Source organism: Dama dama, chromosome 5, assembly GCF_033118175.1.
Source record: "Dama dama isolate Ldn47 chromosome 5, ASM3311817v1, whole genome shotgun sequence".
Taxonomy (NCBI): Eukaryota; Metazoa; Chordata; class Mammalia; order Artiodactyla; family Cervidae; genus Dama; species Dama dama.
Genome location: NC_083685.1, coordinates 87,779,975 through 87,795,000, shown reverse-complemented (window position 1 = coordinate 87,795,000; position 15,026 = coordinate 87,779,975). Strand labels below are relative to the sequence as shown.

The following is a 15,026-nucleotide window of genomic DNA, read 5'->3' as shown; positions in this document are numbered from 1 at the left end:
AGCAAATGAGATACATATTAAAGAGCTTTCCTCCCGTGAGTTTTTTTTTTTTAATCTTTGATATCTGCCACCAGTTTACATTCAATACATCAATCAGTTCATGGCGTACTTGGTAGAATATCATGATGCCAAATGACCATATTTGAGAACCATTAGCTTAAAGGAGCCTGGCATGCTATAGTCCATGGGGTCACAAAGAGTCAGACACGACTGAAGCAATTTAGCAGAGTTTAGTTTATAGGGCTTCCCCAGAGGCTCAGAGGATGAGCTGGTTGGATAGCATCACTGACTCAATGGACATGAGTCTGAGGAAACTCTGGAAGATAGTGACGGACAGGGAGGCCTGGCGTGCTGCAGTCCATGGGGTCACAAAGAGCAGGACATTATTTAGGGACTGACCAACAATGGCTCAAGAGGTGAAGAATCTGCCTGCGATGCAGAAGACTCGGGCTCGATCCCTGGGTCAGGAAGATCCTCTAGAAAAGGAACTGGCAACCCACTCCAGTATCCTTGCCTGGACAATCCCATGGACAGAGGAGCCTGGTGGACTACAGTGCATGGGGTTGCAAAGAGTCTGACGCATCTTAGGGACTAAAAACATACATCCAACTTAGTTCACACAACTAGATGCTGTATGTAAGACATAGCTAAATATATCTGGTGCATGCTGGCAATAAACCAGCTTAAAAAAACAAGAAGAAAGGAGCTATGAATAACTGCAAAGTCAGATTCAGGGCAGTTTATAAAAAAATGAAGATTAGCTGGGATGGTATCAAATGTGACATGGATGTTAATTAATTTACTTACTTATTTGTTTTTACAAATAGCTTGCTCTATAACAGTGTTTTCTTCCTTTTATTTTAAAATCACCCAGGACCTCCACTTGGGCTGTGCTCCCCAGCACCACTAAACAGGACTTTTCAGAGGTGGGACCTGGGCCTCGGGGTGTTTGACAAACTCTTTGTGACTGTCAGGTGTGGACAGAGAACTGCTGCTCTGAAAGGATAACAGACTTCCTAGTGTGATATGTGGTAATTCTAACAGCAAAAAATAAAAGAAAGTAGAGACATCATGCTAATAGCTTATCTTAGCTTGACTACTGCTACAGGAAAAACGAGTAGATGGTTCTGTTTTTTGAGGGGTAAGCAGATGCCCTTTGACAGTGAAATCATGAAGGTGAAGATACAAGGTAAAAGCCAATGGAAGTGTTAGTTGCTCCATCGCATCCAGCTCTTTGTGACCCCATGAACTGTAGCCCGCCAGGATCCTCTGTCCATGGGGTTTTCCAGGCAAGAATACTGGAGGGGGTTGCCATGCCCTCCCCTCCAGGGGATCTTCCCCACCCAGGGATCAAACTTGGGTCTCCTGCATTGCAGGCAGATTTTTTTCCGTCTGAGCCACCTGGGAAAAACCAATGTCATATAGCAAATAGTGGAGCTAATGTCATGGTCTCAGATTTGTAACTTTATCTAGTAAGTGTACTGCCACACACGGATTCTGCACATATCAACAGATTCTCACCTATTAAAAATGGCCTGTAGGACCTCCTCAAAACGGTGAAGAACTTTAGGCGGGGTTGGCCACTGCACGTGCTTGCCATAGTCCCTCATGGTCTTGATGCCGTGGAAGCGTCTGGCCACCTCGTGGATGTAGGACTTGACTTTGTAGCGACGGTAGTATCTGATAATTGTCAGCGCTGCTTTGGTCCTCTTGTACCGCATGCGGGCCAGGGTGCCCCGCCACACCTTCATGATAGAGGAAGATAAAAAAAGGGAGATGTCGCTGGATCACTTTGAGATTACAGACGCTCCTTTACTTAGATGCTCAACCTGGAAATGTGCATATATCATAAAATCAGCGGACGCCGAAGCATGTCAATTCTGCCTGCCACCAATAGGTGGCGCCAGGAGGCACACCCGTCATTTTGATTGAGAGTCTAGGGGGTTCACTATTGACAAAGAAGTGTGTTTGGAGTCTGAAGCAGAGCCCTGTTTTAACTCTGAGGTCATGAAAAGAAGAAAGCCAAAATACCATTATCCTTGGATAAATATTTTAAGAATGTTGAAAGGAAGCAAGATGAGTCAGAACCCAAAGCCATCAACATCCACAGTTCTTTTATGAAACCTAGCTTTGCACAGACTACACACATCGGCTGCTAGTATAATGTTGCAGTGGAGGAATGAACTGATTTATTCACAGTTTGTGCAGCCCCCCTCCCTGGGTGTTATGTAAACTCCCTAGAATTTACATGTATTCCTGGGGAAAGGGTAAAAAACAGATGACTGATATCATATGAATCTTTGTCCAATGTTTGCAGCGCTCAGAAATCAATCAGACAACATGTAAATGTCTCAGTGCCTGCTTTATCCAAGCAAAGTGAAATATAGATTACTTATATTTTTCTTAGGATCCCATCCTTCTCAACCTCTCAAGTAGAAAGAAATTTGGTATAATCTTCATCATTGACTCTTCTAACTATGCTCTCTATTACCAAATGTATCTTTTCTTCTTGGAGAAGGCAATGGCACCCCACTCCAGTACTCTTGCCTGGAAAATCCCATGGATGGAGGAGCCTGGTAGGCTGTGGTCCATGGGGTCGCTAAGAGTCGGACACGACTGAGCGACTTTACTTTCACATTTCACTTTCATGCATTGGAGAAGGAAATGGCAACCCACTCCAGTGTTCTTGCCTGGAGAATCCCAGGGACGGGGGAGCCTGGTGGGCTGCCGTCTATGGGGTCGCACAGAGTCAGACACGACTGAAGTGACTTAGCAGCAGCATCTTTTCTTCTGCAGTATCTCCAGTATAAATTGCTTTCTTTTCCTTTCTGCTACTACAGTCCCAAGACCCCAAACTTCCTCACTGTTTTGGATACCCTCCTCGGACACACTGCCACCACCGTCCAGGTGATACTCACTGCTGCTACTTAAATGACTGTCTGAATTCTTAGGTTGATGGTACTATTTCTCTCCCTGTCTCTGGACTCTAAGGACCAAGAAATTCAACCTTTAATTCAAAGCCCACACAGTATGAATTCTCCAGAATTGCTAAGGGTTCTTTTATTTCTTCTGAGATTCCCATCTATGGCCACCAATTTCTCTCAGAAAAACTTAGATGATGCCTTTTTCTTTTTTTTTTAGGTGATGCCTTTTTCAAAAAATATCATTTATTTATTTATGGTTGTGTTGGGTCTTCATTGCTGCATCACCTTCTGTCTAGTGGCGAGCGGGGGCTACTCTTCATTGCGGTGCGTGGGCTTCTCAGCAGGGTGGCGTCTCTGGTTGCGGAGCACAGGCTGTAGACTGTGCGGGCTTCAGTAGTTGCAGCACGTGCGCTCAGGAGTTGTGGCCCACACGCTTGGCTGCTCCTTGCCATGTGGGATCTTCCTGGACCAGGAATTGAACCCTTCTCCACTGCACTGGCAGGCAGATTCTTATCCACTGCACCACCACGGAAGTCCTGTGATGCCTTTTTCTCTCTCTTTTTTTAAGGTGATTTTAAAAAAATATTTTTAAAATTAGCTTTTATTGGAGTATAATTGCTTCATAATGCTATAGTAATCCCTTGCTGCAGAGCAAAGTGAATTGACCATTTGTATACATACAGCCGCTCTTTTTTAGACTTCCTTCCCATTAGGGCACCCCAGAACACTGAAGAGAGTTCCCCCATGCCTCTTTCATTTAGCCGTTTTAGGCTGGTTTTCACAAAGGTTCCTAAACATTCCACGAAGTTGCACTGCCTCTCCTTTCCAGCCTGCTGCACAAACATGCAGAGGTCATTCACAGACCCCAAAGAGGAACTAATGGATCAAGAGAAACCATGATATGCGAGGGAAACACAACAGGAGCAATTTGTGATGAACCTGGAGCTCAAGTATAAACAGAATATATAGAGACAAAGAGGCCGTGAAAAGTGACTCATGGCTGCGTGTGCCATAAGCACAGTCACCCATTTTAGTCAAGATGCCTTTCCTCCTGTAGCTGAATCCATCACACACGTGGCCGTGTGAGGCCTCCACCCAAATGCTAAAATAAAGGTCCCTTCTTTAGTATCTGGAAAAACCAAGAGTACAATTACAGGGCGGAACTGTGTGATTCAATTGCTTAAAGAAAACACATTTTTAAACTCTCATACTGTTTGTTGCTTTTTTTTAAGAGAAATATTAAGACTCCCTGGAGCCACATCTATGTAGAAAAGCAATCTTTAATTTTTAAGAAGTGTTTTATAGAGACTTTTGTTAAAATGTTTTTGGTTAGACTCTTCATTAATCTGAAAAAAAAAATGTGTAAGTGCTTTTTAAGGGGTAGGGTTTTTGCTTGGTTTTTGACAGCTTTGGAGATTTTCATCTGTGTCCTTGGTTAAATTCGGTTTTGTGTAGCTGAAAAATCAAACAGCACAAAAATGCTATAAAAAAGTCAGTAGTCCTTCCCGTTGCCCACCTGAGCCCACTGCCTCAGCTCAGTGTCATCCCATTCCAGCTAGTCTAATTGCTTCTGGTATTTACAAATAATACATATAGGCTGTTATTTCTTGGTGAATCTTTTTAGACCCTATCCAAATCACAGGAGTTGGTGAGTTAGCTGTCTTATCATCACTGTTACCACTCCTTTATCACTCAATAATTACATCACAATTTTAAAGTGTTTACATTGTTATATGTTATATTAGCTATATTATATACTGCATAAATAATTTGTATAATACATGTATACATAATATGTTATATATGAATTTGGTTCATCACTGTGCTAAGGAGCATAATTGGCTACCATTCCTTCACTTTATTATATAAATTTGCTTTTACAGGTAATAACTGTCTGGTTTTTTTAAAAATGTGCCTTATTTCCTAAATACTTATGCTAATTTTTCCAATGATCTACCAGACTCATCAAATGATCAGCAATAATGTTTCCAATTGTCAAGCTCATCACTAGAATGTTTTTTCTTTGAGGTTCCCTCTGTCCATATGCTCTTTGCGCTCACTGCACAGTTCCTATCCTGGGACTTTTAAAGGTCTCTTCCACCTTAGATCCCTGATTCTTGAACTTACCTCTTCTTCCTCTTGGTTTCCCTCCCTCCAATAGCTTCCAAGAAAGGGTGCATGGCCAGTAAATTTCTATTCTCTTTAATTTCCTTGAGTACAAAGCAGTTGCCTAAAATGTCTGTTTCCTGGGGTATAAGAGCAGAGGAGTGGAGAACAGGCTCTGGACCAGACTGTGTCAAAACCCTGGCCCACTCCAACCAGCTGGGTGAACTGGGGCGAAACTTCCCAATTCCTCTGTGCCTGCGCCTTTTTATCCATAAGACGAGGATGACAGGACTTCCCTGGCGGTCCAGTGGTTGAGAATCCGCCTGCCAGTGCAGGGGACGTGGGTTCAATCCCTGGTCTGGGAAGATCCCACGTGCCACGGAGCAACGAAGCCTGTGCTCCACAACTACTGAGCCCCCGCTCTGGAGGCTGCGCTCTGCAAGGAGACACCAGCGCGATGAGCCTGCGCACGGCAACTAGAGAAGGTCCGAGCACGGGAACCAAGACCCAGCACAGCCAAAACAAAAAATAAAAATAAAAAAAGATGTGGATGATGATGGTGCTCATCTTGCAGTGGTGGTGTGAGGATTAAAGGTTTCACTATACCCAGAACACTGAAAAGTGTGCCTGGCGGGTGTCTGGAACTCGTACGCATCGGTTGGTAGGACTATTTTAAATCTAGTCCTTGTCTTCAGGAGGCTGTGCTACTTTCTTTTCTTTTAAACCTTTATTTATTTATTTGGCTGCACAGGTGTATTTATTTGGTTGTGGCATGGGGGATATAGTTCCCTGGCCAGGGGTCGAACCTGGGTCCCCAGCATTGGGAGCTCAGAGTCTTAGCCGCTGGGCCACCAGGGACGTCCCCTGTGCTACTTTCTTTTTTTGTTTGTGCAGATTTTCTGCCTCAGGCCCCAGTCAGTGTGACCTGGAAACTCTGATGAATGTGAACCATTCCTCCTCAATATGCCATTTGCCCTGGATACTGTTTGATGGTGAGTTATTTTATTCTTCCACTGATAACATGGACTGGGTGTCCATGATTGATGTGCCTTATCTGGTCTTTGGGCTGCCCGAGCTTGGTGGAGAGACAGCTGGGGCTGTGGACGACTGTCACTGACTTCTTTCCTTAATACTAATGAAATCAATGCAACAGAGCTTTGCTTCACTGAGTAAGGGGTATATCGTCGGCTTTTGGCTTGGGTGGGGACACAGTCTTTCTCCATGTCTTGTGGAGCTTTTCCTTGGTTTGGCCGTAAGAATTATTCCCAGCAGAAGCTTCCCCTCTTTCATGCCCACTTACTGACGTACCAAAGTCAGGAAAGACTCTTCTCGCCTGCTGGGGGTTGGGGTGGGGAAGCAGTCCTCTTGACAGAAGAAAGGGTCCCTGATGGAGGTGTGGGTTGTATCAACCCTTCTTTCTAGGAACCCTTATGCCAGAGCCTTCAAAAACAGTGAGACTTTTCAGAATTCCCTCCTTGTACTTTTCCACATTTCATTCTTGTCTTTGAAGAATACATATATTTCTTTTCAGCAGCTTCTTTCAATTTGGTCCAATTTCATTTTCTGGATAACACTTCTCAAGTTTATAGTATGAAGTTGGGAACTTTTCTTGGTTTCAGGGTTGATGGCGTGTTCTCTTTTATGATCAAAATGAACATTTTAATAATAACCTTTTAAAATGTTACTTCTACATTTCTGTTAATTTCAGCAAATTTAGGGGAGAGGAATTTCATGAGCTTGCAGTCATACCATCAACTTTATCAGAAGTCCCTTAGGCTTTATTTACTTTTCTAACATCAGAGAAAAAGTAGCAATGAGAAACTACAGAGGCAAATGATTCTATAAAAAAAAAATCAAGTATTTTTCCTTATAATCAACGCCTAGTTGGTTTAAACCAATATGCTCCCATAGAAGTTTGCATTTGTGTGGGAGGAGAGCTGTTGTTAATTTTCTCATCAAGGGTCTGAAGGTTGAAATTTAAGGTATGAGACAGATTTTTCCCATTTCCCTCTTTGTTTAAAGAGCTTAAAGTGTGGAGTTTTCAAGTCATATAAAGAGGACTCCAGAGAGGACTTTGCCTGATGATGGAGTGTCAGAAAGGAGAAAATTAACTGTTATATTCAATAAGCAAATGCTTAATAAGCATTTGAATATGCCTGGAGAGGTTCAGCAAAAAATCAAGGGAGCCAGAGAGGGCCTCATTCAACCACATGAACACTAAAAGTGGAAACAACCATATACTATGTGCTTTAGAATCTGATGCAAGAGACAGGGAGTTGAAAGCTGAGAGACGGGGAGCTGAAAGCTGAAGGAGATATGATGGGACGTGGGCGAGGAAGTTCTCAAAAGATACAAGGCAGAAAGCAGACTGACAGAGAAGAGGGCAAGCAAGTCATTTCCCAGGTGGAACTGAAGACAGAGGTGAAGAGAGTGGCCAACTTGGAAGGTACAACTGAGATATAAGAAGAGAACATTAGAGCCACAGGGCACATCCCTGCTACTGAATTCTGGACCCAATTCCTCTCTTCAGTACTTTGACCCCCTGGAGTCAATTTTATTTTTTTTAAAATGTACTGTTTCCTTTTAAAACAAAATTTTATTGGAGTATATTCGCTTTACAATGTTGTGTCAGTTTCTATGTACGGCAAAGTGAATCCGTTATATGTATACACACATCCTCTCTTGTTTGGATTTCCTTCTCATTTAGGTCGGGCTTCCCCGATAGCTCAGCTGGTAAACAATCTGCCCACAATGTGGGAGACCTGGGTTTGATCCCTGGGTTGAGAAGATCCCCTGGAGAAGGGAAAGACTACCCACTCCAGTATCCTGGCCTGGAGAACTTCATGGACTGTATAGTCCGTGGAGTCACAAAGAGTCAGACAGGACTGGGCGACTTTCACTTTCCCATGTAGGTCAGCAGTGAGCACGGAGTAGTCTCCTGTGCTATACGGCAGGTTCTCATTGGTATCAGTCGTGTGTACATGTCAATTTCACAGCCAAGTGATCCTTTTAGGACCAAAGTCACAGCGTGTCTCTTCTCTGCCTAAGACTCTGCCACTGTGCCCCATCTCTGTCTCCCCTAGAGTGAAAGCCAAAGTCCCTCCTCTGGCCCACAAGACCCACGTGGTCTGGTACTATCACCACCCAGCTCCTCACACTCCTCTCCCTGGCTCACTCCAGCCACACTGGACCCTGCTCTGCCCTGCACCAGCCTCCTGTCTCAGGGCCTTTCCACTAACTGTCCCCTCTGCTGGAAGGATCTTCCTCGCTCTCTAGTCTGTGCAGATGTCACCTTCCCAATAAGCCAGGCCCTAACCATTATATGTAAAAATTCCCCTTGTCTCCACTGCCCCCCTGCACCGCCCCCCCGCCCCCGACCCCGGCCTTGGCACTCCCCATTCTCTACACCATGCTCTATTTTTCTCTTGCCTCCAGCACTTCACACTTTATAACATCTATAACTTACATATTATTGTATTGTTTATACTCTCCCTCTACGGGAATTTAAGCTCTGCTAGGCCAGTGCACAATTGCACTCATCTCACACACTAGTAAAGTAATGCTCAAAATTCTCCAAGCCAGGCTTCAGCAATACGTGAACCGTGAACTTCCAGATGTTCAAGCTGGTTTTAGAAAAGGCAGAAGAACCAGAGATCAAATTGCCAACATCTGCTGGATCATCAAAAAAGCAAGAGAGTTCCAGAAAAACATCTACTTCTGCTTTATTGACTATGCCAAAGCCTTTGACTGTGTGGATCACAATAAACTGTGGAAAATTCTTCAAGAAATGGGAATACCAGACCACCTGACCCACCTCTTGAGAAACCTGTATGCAGGTCAGGAAGCAACAGTTAGAACTGGACATGGAACAACAGACTGGTTCCAAATAGGAAAAGGAGTATGTCAAGGCTGTATATTGTCACCCTGCTTATTTAACTTGTATGCAGAGTACATCATGAGAAATCCTGGGCTGGAAGAAGCACAAGCTGGAATCAAGATTGCTGGGAGAAGTGTCAGTAACCTCAGATATGCAGATGACACCACCCTGATGGCAGAAAGTGAAGAAGAACTAAAAAGCCTCTTGATGAAAGTGAAAGAGGAGAGTGAAAAAGTTGGCTTAAAGCTCAACATTCAGCAAACTAAGATCATGGCATCCGGTCCCATCACTTCATGGGAAATAGATGGGGAAACAGTGGAAGCAGTGTCAGACTTTATTTTTTTGGGCTCCAAAATCACTGCAGATGGTGATTGCAGCCATGAAATTAAAAGGTGCTTACTCCTTGGAAGGAAAGTTATGACCAACCTAGATAGCATATTAAAAAGCAGAGACATTACTTTGTCAGCAAAGGTCCATCTAGTTAAGGCTATGGTTTTTCCAGTGGTCATGTATGGATGTGAGAGTTGGACTGTGAAGAAAGCTGAGCGCCGAAAAAAATTGATGCTTTTGAACTGTGGTGTTGGAGAAGACTCTTGAGAGTCCCTTGGACTGCAAGGAGATCCAACCAGTCCATCCTAAAGGAGATCAGTCCTGGGTGTTCATTGGATGGACTGATGCTGAAGCTGAAACTCCAATACTTTGGCCACCTGATGTGAAGAGTTGACTCATTGGAAAAGACCCTGATGCTTGGAGGGATTGGGGGCAGGAGGAGAAGGGGACGACAGAGGATGAGATGGCTGGATGGCATCACTGACTCAATGGACATGGGTTTGAGTAAACTCTGGGAGGTGGTGATGGACAGGGAGGCCTGGTGTGCTGCGATTCATGGGGTTGCAAAAAGTCGGACACGACTGAGTGCCTGAACTGAACTGAGGCCAGGATCTTTGCCTCTTTTGTTCACTGATGAATCTCTACTGCCTCAAACAGTGCCAAGGACATAGGAGCCACCCAATAGTATTTGTTGAGTGACTGAATGTTTTCAACTTCATCTTGCAAGCCATATACTAAATCTTTCATTTTTATCATGTTTCCCACTTTCAAGAGCTCATCCTTGTTCTACAAATAGCCCTCTTAAAAGCATGTTGCTCTTAGCACTACTCACAATAGCCAAGATGTGGAAACAATCTAAATGTCCATCAACAGATGAATGGATAAAGAAGCTGTGGTATATGTGTGTGCGCGTGTGTGTGTGTGGATATGGGTGGTGGACTTCACTATAGGGTGATTAGGTGGGGGACCCCAGGAACATCTGTATTTTAAATTGTTTTCTCTTTGCTCCCAGAATTCTGAGTGAAGAGGACTGGAGGGAATCTTTAGTATCTAGATTTTCACTTAATATACTTGGTATCAATATGGTCCCTAACCCCTCTTCACTGGTTCCTGGTATCCCTAAGCCAGAGCTTTTCTGGGTCAATTTCTTCAGAGTAAATTTCTTATCTTCTATCAAAATGAGATGGAGGCAGCCCTCAGCTTTGTGAGGTTGGGAGACCTGGGTATATAACTGCTCTTTTATATAGAGTTTCCCAGGTGGTGCTAGTGGTAAAGAACCTGCCTACTGATGCAGGAAATGTAAGAGATGAGGGCTTGATCCCTGGGTCGGGAAGATCTCCTGGAGGAGGGCATGGCAACCTGCTCCAGTATTCTTGCCTGGAGAATCCCATGGAGAGAGGAGCCTGGCAGGCTATAGTCCATGGGGCCACAAAGAGTCAGACACGACTGATGCGATTTAGCACGCACACTTAGAGTTTCAACCAATCTCCCCCTTCAGCTCCATCGCTCTCCCCTACCTACAGAGGTACCTGTCCCTTCCCACCCTGAATCTTCCTGCAGCCCCATGGCTGGGTGATCTGGCTTGCTTGTCTGCCTTCTTCTCTGCAGACACTTAGATTTCAGCTTTCTCCATGGCCTGGGGGACTAACCACATGTTCACTTCCAAAATTATGTTGATGCCTCTTGTCTGCTGTTGTTTCCACTATGGTTGTATTTGTCCTTGTGGGTTTCTCCAATTTTCATCCCTTAACTGCTGATTGAGGGGTTCTGAGGGGGAGTGGATATAAACACAGTCTGTCATGTCTAACCAGATGTTTTATAATACCATCTTAATTCTACCATGTTTTCCTCTGGCATGTACTTCTGCGGTGGTCAGGCATTTCAATGCAACATCTGGCAGTCATTAAAGTACAAGATACACTTTGCAAAAGATATAGGATTCTAGGTTACACTCTATTAAGAAGCAGGTCAATTATATATCTTCAGTTTAACTTCAAAAACAAACACAGATCAGCTTTCTGTTTTTCTCTAGTTCTCCATGTTTTTGTTTTCTAGTCATTATGGGTGATAGGACCAGTTGGGCTGTCCTCAAACAGCCCCCTGTTACCCAGAATTGGATATTCTCTTGGTTTCTACAACCAGAATCTTTCAAAATTCCAGCTTCTAAGCTTCCCAGGCCCTCTATGCCTAGGGACAACTTTTGGTAGAATCATCTTTCAATTTCTATCTTCCATATAGATTTTCTGGCCAAGTTCTAACCTTTATGGTTGTTAAGGAGTTGTGGTAGAGGAGAATTTATTTAGGTACCAGGCTGAACTTTAAAAAACTTATAAGGTACACAAAATCTGTCTTTGGTATCCATACACCCCATCATATTTAGAATACAACATCCATTTTGGAACATCTTATGATTGATTAATGAAGGCTTGGCCACTCCAAGAGTTATTTTGAAGGAAGATTCAAAGAAGAAATTTTCTGAGTTATTCCTCTTCAAATCAAATATCTCCATGAGGGATAACATGAATAAAGATCTGATGTGCTATTTTTAAAATGCTAGAGTACCCATGTATTTTTTTTTTTATCAGAATAGAAAGTTAATATGTATGAAGAAGAAACCAAGACTCAGTGAATATAAGCTGTAGTTTCTTAGCATAAATTTTGACACAAAATTCCTTGGTTTCACAGATAAATTACCAGCATTTTCAGATGACTTAGGGAAAAATTAAGAAATAATGAAATATACCAAGTGAAGTAAGTCAAAGACAAATACCATATGATGTTACTTTAATTCCACATGTAAGTGGAATCCCCACCCCCCGCAAAAAAAATAATATAAATGGATTTGTTTACAAAACAGAAATGGACTTACAGACTTAGAAAACAAATTTATGGTTACCAAAGGGGAAGAGGGGAGGGGCAAATTAGGAGTTTGGGATTAACATATACACACTACTATATATAAAATAGGTAACAAGAACGAACTGTATAGCACAGGGAGCTCTAATCAATACTCTGAATATTCTGTAATGACCTGTATGAGAAAAGAATGTGAACAAGAATAGATACATGTATGTGTATAACTGCATCATCTTGCCACACACCTGAAACTAACACAGCACTGTAAATCAGCTATATTCCAAAATAAAATGAAAATGTAAAAGGAAATGATGAAGTAACCAGATCGTCTGTCAATAAACAGATGTAGACCATTCAACTAAAGAGACCCCCACTCCCAAAAAAAAGAGCATGTGTGAGTCTGATCATTATAAATTATCCTGACGAACTTAACTGGGTGTGTAGGGGTGTATGATTTAGAAACGATCACCTCTGAGCTTTACTTTGGTCTTGTGAACCTTCATTTGGGACTCACATGTTTTCTATATGGCCTTGCCCAGATCCACTAGCCCAGTAATTCTTTAGTGGACCACAACTGTTGCTAATACAACAAGGCTATAGTCTGATAACCTCCTTGTAACTGTAACTTCAAGCAGCAATTGAACCTCCCAGTCAACTACTGTCAGAAGATTAGCTTAAAATTAACTCTGTCAAAACTCAAATTGCAATTATTTTGAAAGCAAACTTATTTCAGCTAACAGGTTAAGTCATTCTGATGGGCCTTTCAGGATTCAATTTTGTTCAAAAGTAAACAGTCTGTGGAGCTGTAGTGGCTACTTTCTTCTGTTTGGTTTAAAATCTTTTTTTTTTTTTTTCCTTAAAAGAAGAGGTACAAAGTTGATAATTCACCTTCAAAATTGCCCAGGTCAAGGCTATTTCAAAACTGCTTTGACACAGAACTTCAGGGTATGGGTCAAGTGTTTAGGCATTTCAGCAGACCCAATGAGGTGTCTGTTTTAGACTTCTGTGAAGACACCTGCTGCCTTCTCCACCCACAGAGCCACTGTCATCCAAGACGGAGGTGGCTCAGGAGCCAGTCAGGGGACAGGCTGGGCTTTTATCTTATGTAACAAATGTTCTGACTTTTCCTCCTTTATGTCTGGCATCTAGAACATGCAGAATTCCTTAAAAAAAAACAAAAATCTAGTAACCTTTGCTTCAGATGCTTGCAAATGATCTCAATTTTGAATGGTTCCCTAGATCACTCAAAAACTCAAGATAATAACTGGTATTTGAAAGGCCCAGGCAAAGGTGCACCCTAACATTCTTTTCTATAGAGTTTCAAAAGTGAATTTGGGGACACAGGGCCTTTGAAATGCCCCCTGAAAAAAAACCGTTCCATTTTCAGTAAGTTCAGGAAGGCTGCATACTGCAATTCCATTTCAGAGATTCATAATATATATTTGGTATATTAAAAGCTCTGAGAAGTTCTATGTAAATAACTCTATTCTAACTTTGTCCAACCAAAATTTTAAAACATATTTAATTACAGAATCCTGTGTACACAGATTACTCGTTCATTTGGAAGGGGATCAAGATATGCCATCCCCAAATATGCCACAGTGTCATAATAAGAGTTACTGAACATTTGTTTGGTCTATTAATACAAGAGCTCCGGGAGATGGTGAAGGACAGGGAAGCCTGGCGTGCTGCAGTCTATGGGGTCGCAAAGAGTCAGATATGATTGAGCAGATGAACAACAACAATTAATAGAAGAATTTCCCAAATTCCTTCTGTACTTAATGGTTTCTATAGGAGAACCAGGAAAAAACAGGGGACATCTATGATACTCTAGGGAAAATTACCTATGCCTATGAGATGACTGGAAAACAACTACAACTAATCCCTTAAAAAGTAAGATCTGGTCAAAGTCCACATGTAATGAAGGAAATCCCCATGAAACCAAGCTTGACTTCCTATCACAGTGAAGCTCTTTCAAGGAAGTCAGCACCGCCAGAGGGACAGCTCCCTGGCTGGCTTGGAGTTGGGGGTGGAGTGGGAACAATCTTCCCCTAGAGAAGCGAGCGTTCCCTACAGACTACTTTGCAGGCTTCAGATGCTTTATAAGAACACACATTCATATTCTATCCTAACAGCTACCGATAATGAACAAAACTTTTAAAGTGTTAGAGGTTCCTTCTGATCCAAAGTGCACATGGCACTGACAACCAGTATCTTTGATTTTCATCTGACTACTGTGATTACTCCTCGGACTAGGGAGAGAGAACATTAGTCCATTATTATATACTAGGCCTCATGCTAGACTCTTGACCTACATTAAAAACAGGTTTTTAGAAACACTTCTACTTGACATATTTTTGCACCTTGCTGCTTTATATTTCTTTTTCTAATAGTTCAACATTAAAAAAGTAGGGCATACATCTGACGTAAGTTTCTTGAAGTCAAACATATTTTGCTGGCAAATGCTTGGCTTTGAGAAACAGTCATTTTTCAGACCTAAAACTGCTTCTACACAGGGATGCAATTAATATTTGCAGCTTGCTAGGAGCCTGGCTCTCGCTGCAGGCAATGGGTGCTGGTGCCAACAGGGTTTTGCTGAGTCTGGCTCTTTTAATGTATCCCTGTACCCCAAATATGCCATCAGTCCCCAGGGTCCACGCTGATGGTCATACGAGTAAGGATGCTTTCTGGAGAGGAATTTCAGAATCTAGGGAGAAGGAAGTAATCTGGAAAAGGTCCTTCAGATGACTTGGATAAACATCAAATATGCTTCCTCTTTCCATTTTTCTGTCTTGGCCTGTAATGAATGTAAGGAGGAATAGCAGGATAAGAAGAACACTTACTAAGGACAGATATTTCTTCAACAGTTCAAATTTACACAAGTTGAACATAATATGATTAAATAACTACAAAGATCACTCCTGGTTATTACT

The 15,026-nt window shown here is 42.5% G+C and overlaps 1 protein-coding gene across 1 annotated transcript in view; it reads right to left on the bottom strand.

Annotated features, from left to right (window-relative positions):
- Positions 1-15,026, bottom strand: part of MYO1D (myosin ID) — a 363,713-nt gene that overhangs the window by 151,893 nt on the left and 196,794 nt on the right. The window contains exon 17 of the mRNA XM_061142813.1: positions 1,522-1,745. Coding sequence (XP_060998796.1) covers positions 1,522-1,745 — 224 coding nt within the window. The remainder of the gene's footprint in view (positions 1-1,521; positions 1,746-15,026) is intronic.